This window comes from Bufo gargarizans, chromosome 5, assembly GCF_014858855.1.
Source record: "Bufo gargarizans isolate SCDJY-AF-19 chromosome 5, ASM1485885v1, whole genome shotgun sequence".
NCBI lineage: Eukaryota > Metazoa > Chordata > Amphibia > Anura > Bufonidae > Bufo > Bufo gargarizans.
The window spans coordinates 417,509,949-417,522,398 of NC_058084.1; the positions used below are offsets into that span (position 1 = coordinate 417,509,949).

Consider the following 12,450-nt stretch of genomic DNA (forward strand, 5'->3'; position numbering starts at 1 on the left):
CAGATTGTTATGTACCGTAGTTTGGTGGGAAAAGATTCAGCAAAACTTGTATTAAATTGATGTGGGGGGTGTGATTGACTAAGCACACAGGTAGAGATGTCAATCACTGCGTGGCACCAAACACATGACTCACATGCATAAAGAGAGCAGAGGGTTAAAGGAATAAATTACAAGTTTTACTGAATCTTTTCCCACAAAACTATATATCGTCTGCTCAGCTCCTCCTGGTCTACAGCACGCTGCCTGCAGAGCATTTTGCATATTAATGGTTCCCTTTAAATAGTGAGTCTGTCCTAGACATCACTCTCTGTCTGTTGTAAAGATATTACTTTGAAAGGGGTTGTTCTCTTTTTGCTCAAATTTCAGAAATGCCATACACTGATATGTAATGGCACAAGAAACACTAAAATGCGTTAGACTTACCTTTCCCCACATGGTGAAGTCCATGGTTAATGCATGAAAACATATTGCGGCATCTATAGCATCCCATGATGGCAACGGCTATGCCCTACTGCACAGTCTATGACAGCGTTTGGTGCCGGTACAGAAGATACTACCGAGCGCTTCCAGTGCAATGCGCACTAGAGGGCACAGACACCATCTTGGAAAGCTGTGGATACTGCAAAGGGGGACCTCTTTGTTTGGGTTAAGGTAAGTTCTGAACAGTTTTTTTTTTTTTTTACATTTCTTATGATAGTACACATCAGTATATGACATTTCTGAAATTTGAGCACAATGCGGACAACCCCTTTAAAGGCATATTCCACTTAGAAGTTTTTTTCTGCAACTAATGGGGAAGGGGGGCTGTTAAAGTGGGGTCCCTATGGCCCAAAAAGTAATGAAGCACCTGGTTAAACAGGAGCGCTCTCTCCATTCTTCTATATGGGACTGGTGGAGACAGTTGAGTACAGCACTTGGTTATCTCTGGCAGTCCCCTAGAGAAGTGGTGGCGAACCTTTTACAGACTGAGTGCCCAAACTGCAACCCAAGACCCACTTATGTATCGCAAAGTGCCAACACGGCAATTTACCCTGAATACTACAGTCTAATATAGTGTATATTCCATGTACTTTATAATTTAGCTATAATAGCTGCCTACATTCAGTGCGCTGCCTGTGCTGTCCATAGTGCGCCCTGCGCTTATGAATGGCAGGAAAAGTCTAAGGCATACAACATAGAGAGGGCTCTGAGTGCAACCACTGGCACCCGTGCCATAGGTTTGCCACCACTTTCCTAGAGTATGAATGAAGTGTCTGTGCACGTGCTTGACCAGACGCTGCATTCCTTTGGGGGCATCTGCCCCTTTCTCATTATCGGTGAGGGTCACAGTGGTTGGACCTCCACTTATCCAATAGGTACACCTTATTCTATGAATAGGGGACAGCTTTTGACTGGAATACCCCGATAAGTTTGCATTTGGTGCAATGAATAGAAATCCAGCCGTATGATTTTGATGAAAGGCTTCACAAAGTCCTATGAGCGGCTGCACCGAGCAGAACGCTCTGCAGGCATTGTTCCAAATGCCGGGTAGGACAGAACCAATATAGCAGCAGACTTGTGATTCAGTTACTTATCCTGGTGAACAGGTGTCAGTGGCCTAGAAGGTATTTTCCACTTGTCTGGTCATTTAGAATGACATTTAACCCTATTTTAGAGAGGTTTTTGGCGTTGTTTTCCTTATTGAACAGTTATATTGGAATATTGTTTGCTTTTGCACATTTGCATTTCTAAGCATGAGAGCAAACATTTACAGGGACGTTCGAATGTGTGGCTGGAGGCAGCGCTGTTGTATCTGCGCGGCTTGGAAATACAAGGATCGGTCTCATGCATTGCATACGGATTATGCTGCAGATTCACCATGGACTTCAGCCTGCTGCATTGAAAGTGGGGATATCCGCGGTGGAAATCCAAAGCATGCAGTTTTTTTTCTGAAGATGACTGCAGCACGTAGATGAGATTTGTAAAATCTTATCGACTTACATTGTAGTGTACTCTTGTGTATATTTTACTACATCTTTGCAAATCTGCAGATAAGATTTCTCACTAAAGCCTGTATTACACCTGCCGATTTTTCGGCAGATAATTGTTAGCGATCATCTGGCAGTGTAATGCTGCCTCTGATTGCACAGTGAACGCAAATCATTTGAATCTTTTGACATGTTAAATAAGACCGGATAGAGAAGAGCGATGGCATAGCGATCGCCCATCCCCATGCTGCGGAGGAGATCGCTCCATGTGATAGCAGCAGTCTCCTCTGCTAGCGAGCAGACGATTGCTGTGAGGAAACGTTTCCTTTCCGACAATCGTCTGCCCTAAGGCTGGTTTCACACTCCCAGTGTAAATTTCCTGGGGTGTTCCGGTAAACAATACCTGGAATAGGGTTGTAGCGGGTACTTTTGTACTGGTATCGATTCGATACCGGGGTTTGACATTTATCGATACTAGGCTGCGCTACTGCGCAGTGTGTGCCATGTTCCCTCAGCAGCACAGGGGAGAAGGAAGCAGTCCCTCCCTCCCTTCCCCTGTGCCGCTGCTGCCGCCAATAAGGAGAGAGAGGGACGGAGGAGGGGAGGGGCTGTGGCCACTGAACCACCAATGAAGATAAGTAACCATTTAATACAAATACAGGAGGCGGGTGCCAGCCACAGAATCACATAGCCGGCACCCGACCTCTATGACAGGGTGCTGCTGGCAGGGTGTTAATAGGGTGCTGGCTATGCGATTCTGTGGCTGGCACCCGCCTCCTGTATTTGTATTAAATGGTTACTTATCTTCATTGGTGGTGCAATGTGCACCCAACCCCCCAGTATTAAGTCATTGGTGGCAGTGGCCAAAGGGTCCCCTCCTCCTCCTCATTGTTGGTGCAGTGACAGTGTAATCCTGGAGCTCCAATCGGTTACCATGGCAGCCAGCAGGATGCTACTGAAGCCCTGGCTGCCATGGTAATCTCCCTGCTGCTGTGTGTACTATGCACAGGGCAGCAGGGAGAGTGTGACGTCCTAGTCACCTTAATAGAGCTCTATCAGGGTGAATAGGACAAGGGATTTAAAGATTCCAGGTTCTAGCCCCTAAGGGTTTAAAAACAAACAAACACCAAAATCTTAAGTTTAAATCACCCCCTTTCTCAATTTTACATATAAAATATATAAACAATAAATAAACATATCACTTATCGCACGCCCAAAAAAGTACGAACTATTAAAATATTTAAAAAATCTCCTATGCGGTGAACGCCGTAACAGAAAAATAAAAACCGCGCGATTCACCATTTTTTAGTCACCTTGTCCCCCCCCCCCCCCAAAAAAATAGGATCGGACTGTTCGATTATGGGCCGGACGTTCCATAAAATGCGGAATGCACGTGGCTTTTTTTTAGTTACATTTTTTTCCGCATGGTATCGAGTATCGCAATACTTTTTTATGGTATCAAAATTCGATGCATGCAGCGGTTTGTGTCCGGCCAGTACTACGCATTGTCTGCTGGAATGCATACAGATCTCTGCCAGACCCCATTATATTTAATGGGGCCGGCGGGTAATTCGTCAGCATCCGGCAGTGCCGGGTCTGGAGAACTCCAACAGCCTGCCGGAACAACTTCCTGTACTTAGTACGTCGTGTGAATTCCTAAACCCTGTATTAAGGTCTTTGTGACCCATCGCTGTGTCACATACAGTTGTTGCAATGTTTTTCCAAATTTCTTACAGAAGGAAAAACTCATCTTAAAAGTTCTAATTGGGTTTTCTGCAAACCCTCAGCACTACTTGTAATGTGTCATGAGTGATATGGAATGAGGGTTGTGTCCTACTGATGCCTTTAACACCATGACTATATCTTTAACATAATGCTTTCTTTTAACTTCTAGGAAGAAAAAGCATCTCTGCTCCATCGAACCCAGGAAGAAAGGCGGAAGAGAGAGGTAGGATAATTCAGTGAAATGCGTCTGCCGTATTTCTAGAATTAATGTCACTATTTAAATTAACCTTCCCTTTTGGGCTATTTTTACATAAATTTGTAGTATGTTATGTCAGTGTGTATAATGAGGAGACCTTAAAGGGGTTGTCCACCTTTGGGGGCTTTTCAGGCAGAACCCCTTTCCCCACCTGCTTCACTGGACCTGCGGAGGGACACATGCTTACCTGCTCCCCGCCACAAGGTTCTGGCTCCTTCAGTCACATGTGCCGCTGCAGCCAATGACTGAGATGTCCCTTATGCGACATGTGGCCCAATGACATAATGCATAGGGGATACATTGCACCCCAGCTCCTCTCCTTTCTGTAACCAGCCCCTCCCTCACTGCTTTGATTGACAGGACCAGGCAGTGGCAAGAGGGGACGGCCACAGAAATGAGTGGAGCTTGAGTGCAATAAGAGCAATGGTGATTATTCATTGAGCTCCAGCAATTAGTGTAACCCTTAAAATGAATAAGCTTTAATTGAATATCCTTAAAATAAATAAATTAGACACATGGACCAAAAATCACTGAGAATAAACTCAGATGGTTCCACAGCAGGCAGCTACAAAGATATCCTGAAGGGTGGGGAGAACTGTCCCTATAGTCTCGCCCTAGTCTAGTGCTCAGCCCAGGGATGACCCCTGATGGTGGGGACTCCCTGTCCTCGAACCTGGACTAAAAAGATCCTACAACAGCCCTAACACAGTGGTAGGTGATTATTTATTTCTTAAAGGGAATGTGTCATGAACTTTATGCTGCCCATACTAACAGCAGAATAAAGTAGAGACGGGAGTTGATTTCAGCGGTCTGTTATTTATAAGTTAAAGTATGTTGGTTGCCGAGAACAAACATCACAATCATTGCAGACTGGGCCTAGAAAAGAGTCCCGGCCACCTGAGAAGAGTCCTGGTTATTCATGAATTCCTGCTCTCCTGCCCACCTGCTGATGACGGACAGTCTTCTACCTAGTTTTCTCCCTTTCTCTAGGAGAGAACTGCCAATCATCAGCAGATGGACGGGGAGAGCAGGAGATTATGTATAACCATGACTCTTCTCAATTAGATTTGACTCTTTTCCAGGCCTGGGCTGCAATAATTATGATGCTGGTTCTCAGCAACCACTTACTTTTAGCTCATGAGTGACACACCGCTGACATCAGCATTTCTGTCACTAATTTATGCTGCCCTCAGTGCGGTCAGCATAAAGTTGATGACAGGTTCCCTTTGAAGTGTAACGGTCATTCTTTTTTATTTTTGTAATGTGTAGGGCAGTGACACTGACAATTTTTGTAATATACTTTAGTTACTTAAATCGTACCTTTCTATTAGAAAAATAGATCTAAAGTGGCCCAATTTGAGCCTTGGCAACGCTCCTGTCTTCTGTTTAAATAACTGTGGAGACTTGCTCAACATTGACGGTGTATGTAAACAGAAGACAGGAGCGTTGCTAAGGCTCAAATTGGGCCACTTTAGATCAATTTTTCTAATGGAAATGTATGATTTCACTAATTAAAGTATATTACAAAAATGGTTAGCATCACTGCCCCTATATATTACAAAAAAAAAAAAAAAAAATGGCAAATTACATATTAGGAAAAGTATCATAAGTTGGGAATGGAGCCTTTGGCTACTTTCACACTTGCGTTCAGAGCGGATCCGTCTGGTGTCTGCACAGACGGATCCGCTCCTATAATGCAGACGATGGGATCCGTTCAGAACAGATCCGTCTGCATTATAGTTTAGAAAAAATTCTAAGTGTGAAAGTGGCTCAGACGGATCCGTCCAGACTTTACATTGAAAGTCAATGGGGGACGGATCCGTTTGAAATTGAGCCATATTGTGTCAACTTCAAACGGATCCATCCCCATTGACTTACATTGTAAGTCTGGACAGATCCGTTTGCCTCCGCACGGCCAGGCGGACACCCGAACGCTGCAAGCAGCGTTCAGGTGTCCGCCTGCGGAGCGGAGGACAAACGGTGCCAGACTGATGCATTCTGAGCGGATCCGCATCCACTCAGAATGCATTAGGGCAGTACGGATGCGTTCGGGGCCGCTTGTGAGAGCCTTCAAACGGAACTCGCAAGCGGAGCCCCGAACGCTAGTGTGAAAGTAGCCTTAGATGAACAAAAGGAAAAAACAGCATCTTAATCAGGTGAACTCCAGCTATATGTCTATGCACCTGGATAGGGAGGTCGCTAGTGAAAACACCAGCTACAAATTAAACTGAAAATAACTATCTACAGTTTCATCAGTGCAATCATCGCAGCTTGTTTATTTTTTTTATGATTTTTCTTACAGGAAGAAAGGAGAAGACTGAAGAATGCAATAATTATCCAGTCCTATATAAGAGGCTACAAGGATAGAAAACAGCAAGTATGTATTTTTACTGTACACTTATATTCATGACAACTTGTGGTATATTATATGTAAGCCCTGTTCTCTTAATGAGGTATTTTGGTTATGTTAAAGGGGTATTCCTGGACATTGGGGACATGAATATGCTAGACTATGCCCTCAATGTCTGATAGGTGCGTTTCCCACGTCCGGACACTCCCTTATCTAACTGATCTTCAAGGGGTTTTCTCTCTTCAGCAAGTGTCACTTATCATGTAGAGAAAGTTAATACAAGTCACTTAAGAATGTATTGTTATTATCCATATTGCCTCCTTTGGTGGCTGATTCATTTTTCCATCACATTATTTATTGCTCGTTTCCATGGTTATGACCACCCTGCAATCCATCAGTGGTGGCCGAGCTTGCACACTATAGGAAAAAGTGTTGGCCTCTCAGTTGGCTGGGAATGTGAGACCGTGCATAGACACCCATGTGTGGCAGCCCCCATCCCAGCCACCTTGTATCTGCGCTGCAGCAGTGGCCGTAACCCCTGGATGCGAGCTGTGTATAATGTGATGGAAAAATGAATCAAGCCTGCACAGGAGGCAATATGGATAATAGCAATACATTAGTAAGTGCCTTGTATTAACTTTGTCTACATGATAAATGCCATTTGCTAAAGTGAGACAACCCCTTTAATGTATTTACTTAGGCTTGAATTTGAGCTATACTCCATGCTGAATGCACCGCTGTGCTTGTGTGTTTCTTTGTCGTGCAGCAGTATACATGACACTTCTCAGACCTTCTATGGTTTCAGCAGCTTTTTCATCTGATGTAATGGCAGAAGTGCTGCTGACTTTGTAAGCATTGTTTTCCCCTTATTAGTACTCCATCCAAAGAAGTGAGTTTGACTTCTGTGCTAACTCGGCGACTTCCGGTGCACCTTCAGTAGATGGAAGAAACCTTACGCTTCTTGTGCGAAAACTGCTCTTTTTCTACAGACAGACTGAAGATTCAAAGCGTTTGGTAAGGTCAATTATATGTTCTATAATTCTAATTACATTTTCACTGACCTTAAAATACCTTTTTTTGTTGGTAGCACATCTGAGCAACATTTAAAGGGGTCGTCCAAGGTACTTTTTTATTTCACTAAGGGCTCTTTCACACTTGCGTTGTTCTTTTCCGGCATAGAGTTCCGTCGTCGGGGCTCTATGCCGGAAAAATTCTGATCAGGATTATCCCAATGCATTCTGAATGGAGAGAAATCCGTTCATGATGCATCAGGATGTCTTCAGTTCAGGACCGGAACGTTTTTTGGCCGGAGAAAATACTGCAGCATGCTGCGCTTTTTGCTCCGGCCCAAAAAAATTGCCGCAGGGCCAGATCCGGAATGAATGCCCATTGAAAGGCATTAATCCGGATCTGGCCTTAAGCTAAACGTCGTTTCGGCGCATTACCGGATCCAACGCTAAAGTCCTGTTTGCGATGGTAAAGTGTAGTGGGGAGCGGGGGAGCAGTATACTTACCGTCCGTGTGGCTCCCGGGGCGCAGTATACTTACCGTCCTGGCTGCCATAGTAACACTGAACGCATTTTGAAGACTGATCAGTCTTCAAATGCTTTCAGTTCACTTGCGGTGTTACGGATCCGGCGGGCACTTCCGGCAACGGAAGTGCACGCCGGATCCTAACAACGCAAGTGTGAAAGAGGCCTAACCTGCCGGAAATAATAAACAATCTTACACTTGCCTTCCCAGCCCGCTCTGGTTCAGCACTATTACTTCTAACTCTTCCCCGGGTTGCAGACGCAACAGTATGTGACTTGCTGCGGCTCGGGAAGAGAATGAAGCAGCAGCGCTGGAGTGGAGTTTAGTTTCTGAGAGAACATGGAAAGGTGACCTTTTGGGATCCCTTTTTTTAATGGGGCAGTACTGCATAGCATCTGGTTTTTCTGTGCCTATGGGTTGGTGGAGCCCAGTGCCTGGGTGGCTTGGTCCTACAGAAGGTGTGTTGTTGGGCAGATGGGTCTTGCCACCGGCAGGTGCTGTGTTGCAGAGGCAGCGGTTACCATGTGGTGCTGCTCCAAAATAGAGTAGCGGACACATTGACATGGTGAGTGGACCTTCGCATTTTGGCCAAAACGTATACAAAGTGCCTCGTGTACATGTTTATACGCTATGCTGAAAAGCAATACGTCAATGCATGTGGATGTGCAATCCATGTTAGTTTTTCTACAGATTGATGCTAATCTGCCTAATTATACCATTATGATTCCCACTTCCTATATTGCTGCATAATTAGGCACTTTTGCCCTTCAGTATCTTTGGAAAGCAGCGTAACAATAATTTGGAGGTATGCTGGAGACCAAACTGGCCATGAAGCATAGTCATTGTTGCCCTGACACTATACCTTTTTATATTCTGTATACAAATTAGGAGAGCGTTGTGTCCCGACTACAGAATGTATGTAACAATGTGACCTGTGTCCCAGCTTTCTCTGACTGTTGGATTCCAAATGTACTTAGTTAGGCCTCATGCACACGACCATATCCATTTTGGGGTCCACAACTTTTTTTTATTTTTACACTTAAATTCTAAAAGATCTGACCACAAAGTAAATGCACACAACAGACACACAATCCTCTTAATCTCTGCTGTAATTGTTGCCTTGGAGCTTCTCTGCTCCCTTCCTGCAGAACTGTACAGGTTATGGAAGCCATTGTAGCCAATGGGGACCAAGACCCGCCTCCTTTCTCCCCAAACTTCAGATTTTGTGATGTCATGGTGGAGCACGCAGTCGGTCTCCATCCGAAGATAGTAGGGGCATGGAGAAAGGGGCTCCTCTCTGCCTGCAAGATTTCATTATTCAGTTCTAAATAGTTTTTTGTTTTGTTCCCTATAGATATGGATATGTCAGAATTTGATCAAATATAATTCCCAGTTTGTAAAACACCTCGCAGGCCCAGACAGACTTACTTGTCTGTACCAGATCAAGAGGCTATTGGGGTTATGTTGTAGGTAAGTAAATCACAACGGATATATTGTTAAGGCAATACTTAAACGGAAACTGTTACCAAAAAATGTAGTGCAATCTGCAGCATGCTAAGGAGCAGTAGGAACTGAGCAGATTTACAGGTGAAACTCGAAAAACTAGAATATCGTGCAAAGTTCATTTATTTCAGTAATGCAACTTAAAAAATGACCGGTGACGCTTATTCCACCGCTCTGCCTCCCACAAGAAGACAAAGTGGACCAGGAGGGCTTGACCTTCCTGCTCCCCCCAGCCATGGGGCCACCTGTTCCTGCCCTTCAACCCGGTCCCTGTCACTTGTTCCAGGGACTGAAGAGGTGGCTCTGCTGGTCCATGTCAGAAGGGTGAAGGCAGGCGAGTATGTCTGTCTGTGTTCTGTGTGTCAAGTCCTTCGATCAGGGCCATCCAGGGGCTGGACTCTCTACTCCATGAGGGGACCTGTCTGCACGGCACCACCGGCATGGGGTTGCGGGCGTTAACTCCGCATGTTCAGCGGTTATTTATGGACCCCTTAGTTCTCCGGAATTCCGGCAGCACTGTAGTGCGGTGCGGGAGGGCGTGGCTTTGCACCGTTGGTGCGGAGCCTACCTTTCCGCCACGCTTCCCTTCCTGCCTGCTCTCCATCCGGAAGTACCCGGCCGTGCATGTGGTTTCCCAGCCTGAGAGGGACATCTTCTTGGATCTGCTCCCTCTTCTCCAGACTGTCCAGCTCGCCGCAGACCACTTCAACCTGCTGCATCCTGCTCCTGGGGACACGTCCAGCAAGGGTTAACTCTGCTCCACTTTGGTAGGACCAGCGCTGCTCCCCTCCTCTGTACCCTCTCTGGTTCCCTGACACCTGTCATGTCGGACCCAGCGGAACCCGTGCCCCAGGTCCTCGGTAGGGCTACCCATTATGCCTGCACTTCATGTAATGTGAACTTTCCTAGGGGTCAGGCGAACCCCCTCTGTGCCTCATACCAGGCCACCCAGAGCGTGCCGCCTCAGTCGCAGCTCACTGACGTGCACCCTTCTGCTAAAAGTATGGAACCGGAATGGGCCAAATCCCTTTCCCGGGCGGTGACTGACCTATCCAAGATATCCCAATCCACCCTTTCCTTAATGGGTCGCTTGGTAGAGATGTCGTCACCTGCGCAACCTGCACTCTCTCAGGGCGTACCATCCAGGAGCAGACACCCCAGCAAGCATCCCAGGCAGGAACGCCTCTCCTCCTCGGATGCATCGCCTTCGCCTCCTCCCCCCGGTTCGCTGTCCAAGGCGTCCTCGTTGGTTGGGGACCCTTCGTCCGAAGTGGAACTCGCAGAGTCTGATACGGATCTGGATCCGGATCGCTCGTCCCAGAAGGCTGCCTTAGTGGACAGTCTGGTCTCGGCAATCCGGGACACCTTCCAACTTCAAGAGGAGGGCACCAGTCACCAGGGAGTTTCTTTCCTGCGTACCAAGCAGACTCCCAAATCGTTCCTGGTCCACAACAACTTTTCTGTGCTCCGCACTAAAGCGTGGGAACAGCCAGGTTCATGTTTCCTGATCCCCAAGCGACCCGATCTTCTTTATCCGTTCCCCCCGGATTGGGTGGGTAAGTGGTCTTCCCCTCCAAAGGTGGACCCGCCAGTGGCTCGCCTGGCCAAGAATACCACTATTCTGGTTGCGGACGGCTCCTCTCTGCAGGACTCGGTGGACCGACGGGTTGAATCGCTTGCAAAGTCGGTCTTTTCAGCCACTGGTTCGGCACTTCGTCCCATTTTCGCTTCGGCGTGGGTGGCTAAGGCGGTTTCTGAATTGGCCCTGCGCTTACATCGGACCTTTCCCACACAGAACTCCAGGCTCTGGCGGTCCAAATATCCCAGGCGGGAAAGTACCTTTGTGAGGCGTCTCTGGACACGGGCTCCATGGTCGCGTGGTCCTCCGCCTTTGCCATCTCCATTCGGCGGGAACTCTGTTTAAAGGCCTGGCAGGCCGATTCTTCTTCCAAGCGCTCCCTTCTATCTCTTCCTTTCGCTGGCTCTCGTCTTTTTGGGCCCAAACTTGACAAAATCATTTCTAAGGCCACGGGTGGCAAAAGCACCCATCTTCCGCAGCCCAAACCCAAGCGTTCTTCTCGACAGCGTCCTTCCGCGCAACGCCAGTCCTTTCGCCGCTTCACGGGCACCCGCCCGGCGGCTCCCTCGACCGCGAGGCAGCCAACCCAGGAGCAAAGGCGGAAGCCTTCGTTCAAGCCACAGCCTGCCTGGCGTTCCCGAGCGCAGCCTCGGCGCTCTTCCTCTGGCAAGCAGTCTCCGGCATGAAGGTACGCTCCACCTTCCTGGCAGCTTCGAAGGTGACGATCTCCTGGTGGATTCGCTCCACTATTTTGGAATGTTACCGCGTTTGGGACAGGACACCACCTCCGGGGATCACGGCCCACCTCCGGGGATCACGGGCACGTGGGTCCTCCTGGGCTCACTTCCACCAGGTGTCGGCGGCTAAGTTGTGTAAAGCCGCGACCTGGTCTTCCCTCCACACTTTTACGAAGTTTACAGGGTTCACACTTTCGCTTCTGTGGACGCCGCTCTGGGCCGCCTGGTCTTGCAGGCCGCGGTGTGATGACTGTCACGAGGTTCTCTACCTTCTTTGCTCTATTTTGTGTAACCTCCCCAGGGACTGTTTTGGGACATCCAATGGTCTGTGTCCCCCAATAATATAAGCGAGAAAACAAGATTTTGTGAAACTCACCTGTAAAATCTGTTTCTTGCTTAATTCATTGGGGGACACAGCACCCACCCCCGTTTGGGTCCGTTGACCGGGTGAGTTTGCTGATGATGTAATATCCTTCTGCTTCTCCTACTGCTTTTGCACAAACTGAGAGCGCTCTCCTGGCCGGAGAGGGTATAGCTGGCAGGGGAGGAGCTAACAGTTTTCAGCCTAGTGTCGCCTCCTAGTAGCAGCAAGCAGCTATACCCATGGTCTGTGTTCCCCCAATGAATCAAGCGAGAAACAGATTTTACAGGTGAGTTTCACAAAATCTCATTTTTAAGCCTTTATTTGTTACCATTTGGATGATTATGGCTTATAGTTTATGAAACCCCAAAGTCACAATCTCGGGTACCTTTGCTCAGGGGGTATGAATTTATTAGCTGACTAGAGTGTGACACTTTGA

General features: G+C 47.3%; 1 protein-coding gene across 1 annotated transcript in view; it reads left to right on the plus strand.

Annotated features, from left to right (window-relative positions):
- LOC122939485 (ubiquitin-protein ligase E3C-like) overlaps nt 1-12,450 on the plus strand; it is a 103,881-nt gene that overhangs the window by 11,558 nt on the left and 79,873 nt on the right. The window contains 4 exon segments of the mRNA XM_044295554.1: nt 3,862-3,915; nt 6,251-6,325; nt 7,172-7,312; nt 9,186-9,301. Of these exon segments, the coding sequence (XP_044151489.1) occupies nt 3,862-3,915; nt 6,251-6,325; nt 7,172-7,312; nt 9,186-9,301 (386 nt within the window).